Source organism: Hevea brasiliensis, chromosome 4 (assembly GCF_030052815.1).
Source record: "Hevea brasiliensis isolate MT/VB/25A 57/8 chromosome 4, ASM3005281v1, whole genome shotgun sequence".
Classification (NCBI taxonomy): Eukaryota; Viridiplantae; Streptophyta; class Magnoliopsida; order Malpighiales; family Euphorbiaceae; genus Hevea; species Hevea brasiliensis.
The window spans coordinates 10142296-10157312 of NC_079496.1; the positions used below are offsets into that span (position 1 = coordinate 10142296).

Below are 15017 nucleotides of genomic sequence, written 5' to 3' on the forward strand. Positions count from 1 at the left end.
TAATTTTTTTAATTTCTTTTCAAATAATAGATTTGATAAATAATAATTTCTTATATTATTCTCTACTACATTCATAACTATTATTAATTATATTTTTATTAAAAATTAATAAAATTTTCAGCATCGTTTAATTTCATAATTAATATATAACTATTCATGAAAATGTAATCCATAATATAATAATTTGTAAATCGATAAATATTCCTGATTATAGAATTAATTAACTAAAAAATTTTTTAAATTAAATAAATACATTTGATATTTATTTATTGGCCTACCTAATTTAAATAAAATATTATTTAATCTGAATAAATTTATAATATTTAATAAATTTTATTTTTATGAATAAAATATTATTTTAAACCTAAATTTTAATCAATTTGATCAATCAGGTAAAATCTCACTCACTTTCTAAAATTTAATCTTAAAATTAAAAAAATTAAAACATAATTTTGGACATTAATTTATATTTTAATGTACATATATTTTATTTATGTAAGCAACAATAATAAATTATTTACACTAGCTTCAAAAACTAAGCATATATAAAACAATTAAGGTTTTATATGATGTGTTTCAAAAATTATTAGTAACTAAGAAATAATTATTCAAATATATTAATTAAATAATTTTAAAATTTTATATAAAATTAAATTTAATATAATAAATTTTTAATTACTTTTTAATATTTAAAATATTTTTAGTTTTTTAATAAAATGTTGATTATTTTTTTCTTTTTTCACATCAGCCTGCATATTATGTACACACACCATCATCAAAAGAGAAAGTTTTATTTTTTTAAGAATATTTTTCCTTATTCAATTAATAAAAGATATTAAAAAATTAAATTATTTAACAATAAAAGTGTCTTATTTTAAATAAATAAATTATACAAAATATCAATTCTTTAAAAAAAAGAATTGTCAATTTACAGAATTTTTTTTCCCAATTAATAAATAATTTTCTGAAAATAATTAAATGAAAACATTGTTAGATTGACAAGTGGCAAATAACAATAGGACTATATAAATATCCACATCTTAGATGTTGTAGTCCTCACCACAGCTCGAGCTTTCCCTTTCTCCTCCCTTCATATTATCTTCTAATCCAACAGAGCTGTGTGCGAAGCCACAGAAAGCTTTTACACAAACCCACTTAAAAGAAACAGAGAGAGATGCGTAGCTATGGCTTAATCATCCCTGGAAGCGATGCCTCTCGCTTCTGCTTCTCCTCCACTGTTGCCTCTCCCACCGTAACGTCCAAGTCGGACCCAATTCTCCGCTTTAAGCCAGTTACACGTTTCCCACGCGCGTCGTTCAAAACGAAGGCTGCTGTGCAGGAAAGAATCGCCGCCGACATGAGCTTCTATGAGCTGCTGGGAATTACTGAGTCCGGTACCTTGATTGAGATAAAGCAGGCTTATAAGCAGCTCGCCAGGAAGTACCACCCTGACGTGTCGCCGCCGGATCAGGTTGAGGAGTACACCCAGAGGTTTATTCAGGTTCAGGAGGCTTATGAGACTCTCTCGGATCCTAGAAGGAGAGCTCTTTATGATCGGGACATGGCTCGGGGTCTTCACCTCGCCTTCTCTGCTAGGAGACGATACCAGAACGATGAGGTATTTTTCTTGTGCTTTTTCTTCTTTTAAATGAATTTTGTGCTTTAATTTGAGGTGGGTTTGTTTAGTTTAGTGTAAATTTGCTTTAATTTTTTGTGGGAATTCGAGAAAAAAAAAAACGAAGAAGAAGAAGAAGAAGAAAAAGAGGTTTTCCCTAATGATTTGCTGATGCAGGTTTAATGCGGCACTAGGTATTTTGTTCCTCTTTGTTTTCCCAATTCGGTGGACTTTGATGCAGGTCTTGAAGAATAATTTTTCATGCACTACAGTTTTTCCTCTGTTTCAACCTGTGTTTAATTGTATTTAAAAACGAATTATTGACTTTGGGATGGATAAATTGAAAATTTTTCTTGTTTATTTAATGGTGGATTTGGGTTGATCTAGAATCTTGATAAACCAAAGTTATGACGTTTGGCGATAAAAATTTCCATGAAACGAAGACGGAGACTTTGAATGTTTATGTGTTCTATGGACCGAATTTTTAGTTTGTGCCAGGCTAAGCTAGTGGAGACTTATATTTTGTGTTTATCAATTAGTGGAAGCTGAGAATTCAGATTCTGATTTCTTGAAAGTTCATTTCTTTGTAGACCTTTTCTCCACATCCATAGAACTTTGCTTGTTGCCAAGTTTGGATTTTTTGTTCCTTGTTCTGTTCATATCTATTCATTGAACAAAGCAATTTTCTAATTTATGGGGTCAAATCTCTATTATTGTGGTACATAAAGAAGTTGTAGTTCACTACTAATTTTTGGTTTTACTCTTTGGTCTTTGATCTATTGGAAGAACCTAAAGATTCTTTAGATTTGGCTTCACTCAGTTTTTTTATTTCATCACTGTTTATTCATTCAGCTTCTCTTTGATATCAGGAACTGGGAGTGAGAGGCAAGTGGAAGAATCGCTGGGAAGATCAGCTATCCGAATTGAAGAGAAGAAGCATGAACAAGGATGCAGAAGGGAACATGTCATGGGCAGCTCGCATGCGCAGGCAACGGGAACGAATGTCACAGGAAGTTTAAATGGGTTCTTGTTTTGTTCTGTATATACACGTCTTTCAATTTTCTACGTGGTTGGTACTCTGAGAGAGAGAGAGAGGGAGTGATGAAGATGCTTTCTGGTTAAGCATTTTAATGAAACAGCTAAGTATACCTGCTTATGCTAACCACACAGATATGGAAAATCGGAAATCAGAAATCTTGTATAGTTGTTTTTCTGGCCATGTCAATGATACGTATTTGCCGGCTTTTTATGCTGTATATAATTGTGAATGGTATGATAATGCTGACCTTTTGGGAATTAAATTTTTCTCCGTTGCTCACCTCTGAGGTGAGCAATCCGTCGATTCGGTACATGATTTGAAAAAAAAAAAAAAACAAATAAACTAAAATTTTAACTGATCAAATCAAATTAGTGAGAAAACTTAATTGAATTAGACTAATTTAGTTAGGTTTGATTTATTAATTGAATTATTAAAAAAAAATTTGAATTAAAGTTAATACGGCAAGAGTTTTTTATTTTTTAAGTTAAATAGGAGAATAGAGGAGCAGGAGTTTGAACTAGAATCTATCAGATTAGAAATATTATTTCAACCACTAAATTTAGTCGAATCACGCAAATAAGAGGGAAAAGTGTTATAATTGCTAATGATTTTCCACAAAATCAGAGGGGTTGGGTGACGTATCTCCCGTGTTGTTTACTTTATGTATTCTATTGTGGTTGCGTGTTAGATTTGAGTTGCATGAGTTTCCCAGAATAGCTATCTTCTAATTCTAGACGATAAGCCATGATCCATAAATAACCAACTGCTTCCATCTCTGAAGAAAAGACAGCCTCCTCATTCAATTGATAAATAGCTAGCATGCAAGCGTGTGTTTTTGATGCATTGAATACCCTCAAAGAAAAAAAAAAAAACAATTAAAATTTCTTCTATCTGATATTGAGGTTTAGAATTTTTATTATATTAAATTTAATTTTTAATATCTTATAATAATACATTTTAAAAAATAAATATTTTTATATCAATTTTAATAATAATGTCAAATTGAAAAAAATATATATATCTTAATGTTTAATGCACATAGCGCAACAATGTGATGAAGAAATGGTGGAAAAAAAAAAAGAGTGGATTTTGTTAATTTCTAAGTCAATTCTCGCTTGCAAGTGAATGTTTGGCTTATTAAGTATTTGGCATATTTGATAACAAGAGCCCCACCACCACAGCTATCAGCTATCAGCTAGTGATCTGGCTCAGGAAAACTGGAATTCTTGCTTGGTGGATATGATCCTCTGCTCTTGTTGGATTCAACCTCTACCCTCATCTTGCAGTACAAGTTATTTTCTGCGCAAATTGGGGACCAAAAATAAATAAATAAATACATGCCAATTAATTCAGCATAATTCTTTCTCTTTTTGGATGAATTGAATTGATGCTATATATAGAAGAGCATTGTTGGTGGGCTTCATTTTAGATTTTTTTTTTTTATTTTAATTATAATAGACATGAGAATATTTAGAGGCCTAACCTGATTTTATATAAAAATTAGTCTAGCAGTTTTTAAATTAAATATTTATAATAAAATTTATTTATTTATTATTTTAATTATATTAATTAAATTATACATAAATTTTGATTTAAATATTTAAAATTAATTTTAACTTTTATATTATTTATAGTGATAAATATAAAATTTTAATGGACTTCAAAATTTTCAAACTTCATCTATAAAAATATGATGAGAATATCATATATGCAAGACATCAATAGCTAAAATACAAAATAGTGGATGAAAATATAATATTATTTATTTCTTTTTTCTTTTTTACCATGATAAGACAACATAATGAATACATGTGACATGTTACATCAAATTTACTTTTTTTTTTTTATATATTTAATTAATTTAAAGATGTACCTGTGGATCACCTTTGGCCTGAATTTGTAGCAACAAACATGGTTGCCATAAATTATTGCATTACAGCATTGAAAGTGTCGCTATTACTATAGTGGCATGTTGATGATCTCTATCTTGCAGATGTGTGATAGGATGGTGACTTGAATAAATTTTGCTTTAAAGCCACTTTCGTCTTCAATAATTTTTAGAAGATGAGGACAAACCCTATAATTTTACTTCTATAGCTGTGGAATGTTCATGGTGGTGGCTTTTGGAGACAACATTGAGTTACCAATCAAGTCACTATGGTACTTTGATTTGGAGCCAGTTAATCTCAACATTTTTTTTGACCATATACTTTGATCAAGACTCGAATTCAAAATCTTACTGTATGTGAAGACTTTGTTGGTTATACCTAAAATTTTAAGATTTTTTATAGATACATATTTTTCTTTTTTAATGCTCTCACTGAAATTTATTAATGTCTTCATTGCAAATTTTCTCTGTACTCTATGTAAAATTTAATATATGAGTGTTTATACCAAAAAAATAATACTTTTTTTGTATTTAGGCTTAAGATTAATTAAATTGATTTTTTAAAATTAATTTAATTGATTTTTTAAAATTAATTTAATTAATTTTATCCTATTGATTTAATTAGTTACAAGCTTGAAGATAATTTTATAGAAAATAGATAAATATTAGGAGAAGTTATCATGTGTGGATAGTTATTAGGAACAGTTAATGGAGGTTGTGAGAAGTTTAAAGAACTTACAAGTAATTGACAAATAACTTTTGCAACACCCATAGTTTTTAAATTTATTATTTTATGGGTAATTATTTATATTTGGTTTTATTTAAATTTTGAAAAATTATTTGAAATTTTTCGGATTTTAGAAATCATGTTCGATTTTCTGAAAATATAAAATTTTGATGATTTTTAAAAATTAATTTAAAGACCACGTGACAAAACTAAAAATATATTTGGACTCAATGCATTTTTTTGAGTTTTCTAGAAATTTTTTAGAATTTTTGGACCTCGTTTTCGATCCCAAGGTAGAGTAAAAATTCAATTTCGGGTATCTTGAATCGAACTGGCCGAATTGAACTGGATCGGGTCGAACCGTTCGAATCGGACCGGCTTTCCCTTTTTCTTTTCTCCTCCCGCATCGCCCGACCCTATCCTCCCTCTCTCTCATTTTCTCTCTCCTCCCTCCGCCCCTCGCCGGTCAGCCACCACCCAGCCCTCCCCCACACTCCGGCGTACCTCTCTCGCCTCTCCCCTGCAACAGGCAAGCCTCCAGGTCGCCGGAAACGTCTCGCAAAGCCCATCCCGCGTGCGCACGCCGTTTCACATTCCCAGACAAAATTCAGCCAATCCGGCCACCGATCGGATCGAGTCTTGTGTCAAAACCCATCTACACCTCGAAAGCTTTCCATAGACACCAAGAACACCAAAATCCATTGAGCGATTTGTCCAATTTTTGTCCAGAAAGTTTTAACCTATTTCAATTTTTGAGCTAAATTTCTCGCAAATTGTGAACCCCACGAGAAAACTGAGAGCATCGAAGTGCTCCACTCGTCGAGAGCTTCACGGTAATACTAATTTTAAAATTTTTCGACACTGTTTTTCAGTGGGTCCCATGAAACTTCGTAGTGTTTTTCCGAGCACTAAATGAACTTAGAAATTTTCATAAAAATTACATACTAACCCCCGTATTGTGGGCTTCGTGTAGGTACTTTCAATTCGCGAAAATTCAACTGTTGCCCAGGTCTGTAAATTTCGGGCTGGGCAGACAGGCTACTGAAAAAGTCTTAGAATTGGGTAGAGATTTTGGCTACACCATCGTTGTCAAATGTCCCGAGTGCATTCCCAGGGTTGGAATCGGCATAGGTAAACCCGAACCTTACTTTTTCTTAATTATCTAGTGCTTGAATTCAATTAAAAATCTATAAAATATTCGTGGTAGCTTAGAAAATTATAATTTCTTTTGCATTAGCTTAGTAATAATGCTAAGAACCGCGAGGCAAAGTTTTAGAATTTTTGAAGTTCATTTGGGTAGTTTTTGCAAAAAGGGTTAATTATAAGGACTAAATTATAATTTTTCACATTGTAATTATTGACTGTTTTGATAGGCCTAGGAAGAGCTATGTGATGTGATTGATTTGTGGATATAGAAGTGCATTTTGAGTCATTTTATAGGTTGGGTAGGTCCTAGATATAGGGGAGACTCTACCAAATTTTCGGCACGACTTAAGACATTTTTAGTCTTTTTTTAGTTTGTATTGAGTCAAATGCATTAAATAATTGTAATAAAATTATCAGGTGAGCCGGGACAGCCTTCCTCCTCCGCTCAGACACCACAGTGACGTCAATTTAAGTCAGTAAGTAAAATATTAATTTTAATTGTAATTTCGATATTATTATATGTTCAAGCATGTCCATGCATCACTTATAAATATGTATCTATGTAGTTAAATACTAGGCACATTTTATATTGCATTTATAATTGTTGAAGTACCATGGATGTTGTTTGTGGTAATTTGGAGCAGTGTGTGTGCGCGGCGTGCGTGTGGTATGGTATTGGATATGGACAGGACGGGTAGACATGGCTTGAGAGACACTCGCTGGGACCCGGTCCTTCGGGGTAGACACGGCTTGAGAGACACTCGCTGAGACCCCGTATTTGGTTTATTAAGTGAAAGTTCGGCTTGAGAAACACTCGCTGGCCGAGGTTGGATTAAGAGGGGCTGTATAGGGGATCAACTCCCATATATGTATTACTTGACAGTCTTGGGTGTGTGAGTACTCCAAATTGCCTTTTTGTTGTTATGATATGAAAATTATGACGATGTTGCATTTCACTCCACAGGGTGCATTAGCTTTAGATAGTTATAGAGATTATGATTAAAATTGGTATTTTACTCTCTGAGTTAAATGCTCACTCCTGTTCATCTATTTTTCCAGGCTACAGGGAGATTATTTATTATAGCTAACATGCTCTTCTTCTCTGCAGGTCCATTGATAGTATTTAATGAACTTTGTACAATTGAGTTAAATTTTAGACTCCGCATGTGTTAAAAGTACTTATTTTTGTTTTGGACCTGTATTATAAAAGTTATGTTGGACCTGTAAAATTATTAACTATATGCATGATGGGATTAGATGAGGGAGTTGAGCTCCCATTTGAGTTATGACATTTTGATTATATGGAGGGTAAGCTAAGCTCTCCAATTTATTATATATTGTGTTTACAGGTCGGGCGAGTCAAAAACTCTCCATTGAATGGTCCATTTTATGGCCGAACTCTGTCCGGTTGAATTCTTGAAATTAGGCCCAAATGGGCCTTAGAGTTGGGTTGAGGAATAGTTAGGCTTACTACGGGCCTCGGGGGCTTTAAGCTGGCCCAGGTCCTAGTGCCGGTCCGGCCCATAAGTTGGGTAATGACAAATGTGGTATCAAAGCTTAGGCTCCAGATTCATAGGGAATATATGTCTAAAGCATTGAAAATAGTTTAATAGGAGTCACATGCGGAGAATAAGGTCCATATTCGTCCTGCATTGTCATTTTTGCTTCTAGTTTCTGTTTTATATAATTGTGTGTAGATATGAGTTTATAAAGCTGTGTAATATGCCGTTTTGAATTTTTGTGGGCTAATGCTATTGAATTTTAAGAAAAATACGTAGAAGCAGAAGAGCTGCCACTGCACTAGAACCGGATGTGCCTGATAAGGTGTCAGGACAGGATGAGGCGCTTGCCCCAAGGAGAAGGGGTAGGAGGCCTAGAGCTGCTCAAGTAGAAGAGCAACCGCTACCAGTTCAGGAACAATCTTTTATGGCCTAGGGTCCCATGGACCCAATAGCAGCTACCTTAGCCAGATTGCAGAGAACCATCAATATGATGGCACAGTATATGGTCCACCTCTCCAACAGCAGTAGTCCACCGCACCAAGAGGGGAACCTTACAAACAAATAATTAATTTCAAGCAGTTGGTGCCTGGTACTTATGATGTGTCAGATGATGTCTATTGGCTTTTAGATTCCTACAAACAGGCAAGGATGGAGTTGCAGTTGACTGATAGGAGGCTTATAGAGTGTGTGCAGCATGTCATGGGGCCTATGCCTAGGCAATGGATGAATGAATACATATTACCTCGAATTAAAGGTTTATCTTGGACTCAGTTTGTGAAACTGTTTATCAACAGGTTTGTGCCAGAAAGTTTCAGAGATCAAAAGCAGTGGGCCTTTGAGGCCTTAAGGCAGAATAGTAGATCTGTAGATGAATATGCTACAGAATTTCTGAAACTGAGCAGATATGCCCCTACAGCAGTGGCTACAGAAAGTATGAAGGTAAAGAGGTTCCTAAAGGGGCTGGACAGGAGGTATGCATGTGACACCCCTTACCCGTCTACAGTGTAGCCGAGTAAGATATGTCACACAGTGTGCCAGAACACCAGATCTTAACTCATTGATATTTATCATTTTAAAATTTATTTATTTATGGTTCATTAAGTGAAACTTATGAAATTACTATTATCTACATCATTTATTGAAATTTTAAATAAATTTGAGGTTCCGAAGATTTTTCAGAAAATCCGACAGAGTACCGACTAAAAATGGAGAAAACAGTTCTTCGAAACCTATGAAAAACACTTCCAAATATTTTTCCAATCATTCTCAACTCCAAATAATCACTATCATCTCAACTTTTCTCAACAATTTTCATTCATTCAATCCATATCATATATAATTCAATTTGAACTCAAGTTTATGAAGGCAATACTTAATTTCATTAATTTACAATATAAAATGATACAAGTGGTTATAATTCACAAGATAACATAAAGACCTAAATACAAAATACAATCTACAATCCTAGTGCCCTACCAAAATACACTGCAAATGGGAGGTGACACAGAACACTGGCAGATCTGACTCTCACCCAGTCTGGGGTCTACTGGGCTCACGCTCCGTGTCTCCTGTACCTACGCATGGTAAAAGCAATGAGCAAAGCAATACTGCTTAGTGGTGCCAATAATAAAATAAAAATAACTAAAATGAAATAAACATGCAGAGTGTATGCTGACATTTTATGCAGACTGAGTTTCTGGTAATTATTTACAGTAACCTAATACTTTTTATGATAATCATTTGATTAAAATTTGATAATATTTTATTTTAATTGCCCAAGTAATCTATACTAGTCGACTAGACTGGATAAATGAGTAAGCTGGCACTGGGCACCAAGTACCTCGGGCCATCACAACATCGGTCACATTGTGTCTCCCGGCGTGCAACAGAATAACTAATAAGTTGTAACAAATATTAGGCATGAGGCCAAGTGTCACAATAGTGTCAGAATAGCTAAAAGCCATAAAATCACGAAATGGCCACATAAGCCATAAATCACAGAATTGCATGATGCCATATGTAGTACTGCTATTAGAACCCTATTGGCATGCCAATCTATCCAAACCAATCTTACTAGGTCTACTAAGGCATATTACAAAGCTCTTAATTGAACATTTGTGTTTAACATGAAAGGTTATTATTCATTTTACTATTCGAGTCAAAATATTGACTTTCTCATACTTAATAGTTACATGAGTTCTAACCACATGAATTAACCACATTTTGGTTCACAAAAGTGTTGGCATTGATTGCCAATCAATACTTAAAACCAATAGGAAATAAACTAAAATTTTCAATTTTGGGTGCTAGAGTTCACTGTTCCATTAGGCAATTCTACAATGAGAATTTTGCCAAGTGTTCTTAATTAAAGTTGTTCCTTTATGTGTCTTCTTTAATTCTCTTTTTGAATCACTCCATTTGGAGTTTTCTACCTCAAGTTATGCTAATTTCTTTAGGACTGGCCGGATTAGCATCTACCCAGAATTTCTAAACAGAAATGGTTCTGGCAGTTTTGATACCCTGACTTTAGTTAGCAATTCATATGGGTTATGGTCAGAATTTGTTTGGTGTTCTTCATAAAAGTTGTTCTAAATTGTCTAAGATTTTCATTGATATAAACTTCAGGTCAATTGGACTTTTCTACACTGAGTTATGACCATTTGAACAAACACTGTTCATTTGGTCATTTTTCAGGGATAGCATGTTGGTCACCCGAATTAGGGTAGTTTTTAGGTCAACTTGGGTTAGATTTCTGGGCAAGGTTTCTTCACCAAAGTTATGCCATTATGGGTCTAGTTTCATGTCTAATAGAACTTGCACCAATTGCACCTACACCTTTCAAGTTATAGCTGCTCCAACTTGCTAGACTCACACCCAGCCCTGCAGGTCACCTAGGGCAGCATACCTAACCTCAATTCCATTGTCATAAATCACTTCAATTCCTCATCAAATATAGCCAAATGGTCACTAATTGACCATTACAATGTTCATATACCATTACGTGAGTAATGTAACATCCCTACTTTTCAAATAATTATTTTATATATATATATATATTTTATTCTAACCCTGGTATTGTGGACTTCACATATATACTTTCATTTCGTGGAAATTTGATCGTCGCCCAGATCTGTAATTTCTAGCCAAGAAGATAAGCTGTTTGAACTATTTTAGAACCGGGTCAAGATTATAGGCTACCCCACCGTTTCCAGATGTTCTGGACACGTTCCAGTTGTCAGATTTGGCATAAGTAAACTTGAACTCTACATTACTCAATTTTTTCCTTATACTGGGTTAGAATAAAATTTATAAAATATTCGTGGATGATAAGAAAATTACGATTCCTATTTCAATAGCCTTATAATATTGTTAAGGACCGCGGGGCAGGTTTATAAAATTTTTAAAGTTAATTTGGATAGCTTTTGAAAAATATTAGTTTTGAAGTCTTATAATTGAGTTGTCTGATGTTGTAATTATTGCTTGGTTTGGAGGGTCCAGGGGAGGCCATATAATGATGGTGAGATATGGGTTGAGTTTAGAAGTGTTATTTGAATCATTTTGTAGATTGGGTAGGTCATAGGTATAGGGAGACTCTGCTGGATTTTCAGCACAACTTAGGGTGTCTTTGATCTTTTATAAATTTGTATTGAGTCAAATATATTAAATAATTGCAATGAAATTGTCAGGTGAGCTGGGACAGCCTTCCTCCTCTGTCCAGCCGCCGCAGTGACCTCAATTTAAGTTTGTGAGTAAAATATTAATTTTAATTGTAATTTTGATATTATTATATGTTCAAGCATGCCCATGCATTACTTATAAATATGTATCTATGTAGTTAAATACTAGGCACGTTTTATATTGCATTCATAATTGTTGAAGTGCCATGGATGTTATTTGTGGTAATTTGGAGCAGTGTGTGTGCGTGGTGTGCGTGTGGTATGATATTGGATATGGACAGGACAGGTAGACACGACTTGAAAGACACTCGCTAGAACCAAGTCCTTCAGGGTAAACACGGCTTGAGAGACACTCACTGGGACCCCACATTTGATTTATTAAGAGAAAGTTTGGCTTGAGAGACACTCGCTGGCAGAGGTTGGATAGAGGTTGGATTAAGAGGGCTGTATAGGGGATCAGGTCCTATATATGTATTGCTTGACAGTGTTGGGTGTGTGAGTGCTCCAAATTGCCTTTTTGCTGTTATGATATAAAAATTATGACGATGTTGCATTTCACTCCACAGGGTGTATTAGCTTTAGATAGTTATAGAGATTATGATTAAAATTGATATTTTACTCTCTGAGTTGAACTCTCACTCCTGTTCATCTATTTTTCCAGGCTACAGGAGGATTATTTATTGTGACTAACCTACTCTTCTTCTTCGCAGGTCCATTAATAGTATTTAATGTATTTTGTACAATTGAGTTAAATTTTAGACTCTTCACATGTTAGAAGCACTTATTTTTATTTTGGGCATGTATTATAAAAGTTATGTTGGACCTGTAAAATTTTTAACTGTATACATGATGGGATTGGATGAGGGAGCTGAGCTCCTATTTGAGTTATGACATTTTGATTATGTAGAGGATGAGCTGAGCTCTTCAATTTATTATATATTGTGTTTACAGGTCGGGCAAGTAAAAAACTCCCCGTTGAATGGTCCATTTTATGATCGGACTCTGTCCAGTTGAATTCTTGAAATTGGGCCCAAATGGGCTATAGAGTTGGGCCCAAACGGGCCTTAGAGTTGAGCTGAGGAATAGTTAGGCTTACTATGGGTCTCGGGGGCTTTAGGCTGGCCCAAATCCTAGTGCCAGTCCAGCCTATAGGTTGGGTCATGACAAAAGTGGCATCAGAGCTTAGGCTTTAGATTCATGGGAAAGTGTGCACTTAGAGTTATCACATGCAGAGTATAGGATTCTGTTTCATCTTTTTTCTGTAATTCTTCATTTCTAGATTATGCATTATTCCTCGATTAATATAAGAGTACTTCGGTTTAGCACGTCAGTTTTATGAAGTACATAGAAGTGTGAAATAGAGTTAGTAGACATGTTAAGGTCTGCCATGAAAATACATTCTCCAAGAAACATTATATTTCTTTCAGTATGGGTCTAAGTGTTGTGCTTATCTGGTACTAGGCACGAGTACATAAAGGTGAGCTTTGATAATATAATTGCACTAGATAAGGGTGAGGATACCACTGTTGGCAGTCGTCAGTGGATGACCCAATCAGAGTAAGTTTATGATAATAGTAGATTCAAGAGAGATAAGAGATTAGGAGACCTAGTCTATCAAGATGTATCGTAGTAACTATACAATATTCTCGATGTCTGCTCTGTAAGCTGCAGATTACAGTACCGACATGAGATTATTGTGTAGAGCTGCATGCATCCCCATGGTGCTCCATAATGAGGGTGTTTGCGGATGGCCTCTGTTTTAGTACAATTATGCCAGAACAAAGTTCTATATTTGCAGAGGAGTTGTAAACTCCTGATTAGGGATCTAGAGCTAGAATATCAAAAGGTCACAGTTGGGTGCTAACTAGAGTCAGTAACTCGGTTACGCTAGCATGAGCTCGAGTTACATCAAGAGTTGCCATCAGACCAGAGGTTGCGAATTAGTTACAAAGTAAAGGTGACATCTATAGAGTGAGACCATCTGGTCTTCGGTATGAAATTTTGGATGGTTTTTGCAGTACGACAGACGTTTTGCTTAGAGCTTAGTGAGAATAGTATACCTTGTTGAAGGAACGGAAGCGTGAAAAACACAAGATTATACCATTGAATTCAAAAATTTTCACCTAGGGTCACAAGCACCATGCAAGATTTATTTTTATCTATTTGATTTCAATGATAAACAACATATTAAAACTCTTTTAATATGTTTTTGGATCTGTATTTGCCATTTAAGATTTTAAAATTAATCAGATTAATTTTAGAACCCTAGATTAAATCAAGAACGATTACACTAACCTCTTGATGTGCTGCAGCGTGTCTGCGCCTTTGAGATTCGTCTTCAGGACACCAGATGTTGTCCCTCTAGCTTGTCCACACCAAGAACACCTATGGCAGCCCTTGAACAGCTTCTAAAGCCTTTTCTATTAATTAGAAATTCAAGTTCTGCCTTTTAAGAGATTAGAGATGCAAACAGGACACTAGAAACAATTTCTAGTGTTCTTAATTCAAGAGATTGATGGCTAATCTCTTTGAATTGATGAGAGATGAAGAGAAATAGCTGGAGAGGCTCAAAGTGGCGTGACATATGAGAGGAGAGGCTGCTGGTTATGTTTTCTTTTCATAACCACACTTAAATAGCTAGGTTAACACATTAAACCCTAGCCACATGTCACCTTTTGATTAGCTCTAGGTTTAAGTGACCCAATCACATTGTGCCAAGTGTCAAACCTATATTTAATCTTGATTTTAATCATCTTACATGATTAAAAAAAAACATTTGGCAAGCTTATGTGTTATGCCATGTGTCACCATCTCATGGTGCCACGTGTCACACTGCAAAATGACCAAAATGCCCCTGTGTCTTAATTTTGAGTTCTTAACCCAAAATAATTATTTTCTTCTTCTAATTAATTTATATCAAATATAAATTAATTAATTAATCTCTATTAATTAATTTCTCATCAATTAAATACATATTTAAACACTTTAAATATAAATTTAATTTATACTACACATCCAATAATCTAGATTTGGTTTCAAGTCATGCTAGGGACTTTGCAATTTTATTGCAAACCAAATCTATTTAATTAATCAATTAAACTCTTTAATTAATTAATTAAATCATATTTAAATAGGTGATAACTTGTGTATGTGTGTGACTTACTAGGCTCATCACTAATTGGCAATGAGACATGATATCAACTCTTAATATCATCAGAACTCTTTCTTACCATAAATGATTTCTCTAAATCATTTTATGAACCTCATAGACCATGGTTAACACCTAGCATAGCATGCCATGGCCACCCAATTAGTAATAAGATTTACCTTAAATGAACCTATAATCATATGTTACCATGCACTAGAATCTCTCTGTTACAAAATCCCAACTCAAGCTGGAGTCATGGTTTATGTCAAACTCCA

General features: G+C 34.3%; 1 protein-coding gene across 1 annotated transcript; it reads left to right on the forward strand.

Annotated features, from left to right (window-relative positions):
* The first annotated feature begins 834 nt into the window (after positions 1 to 834).
* On the forward strand, positions 835 to 2876 carry LOC110651983 (chaperone protein dnaJ 20, chloroplastic). The gene is made up of 2 exons (XM_021807465.2): positions 835 to 1618; positions 2485 to 2876. Exons 1-2 carry the CDS (start codon positions 1175 to 1177, stop codon positions 2632 to 2634), a joined length of 594 nt encoding a protein of 197 aa, XP_021663157.1. The 5' UTR covers positions 835 to 1174; the 3' UTR covers positions 2635 to 2876.
* The last annotated feature ends 12141 nt before the right edge of the window (positions 2877 to 15017 follow it).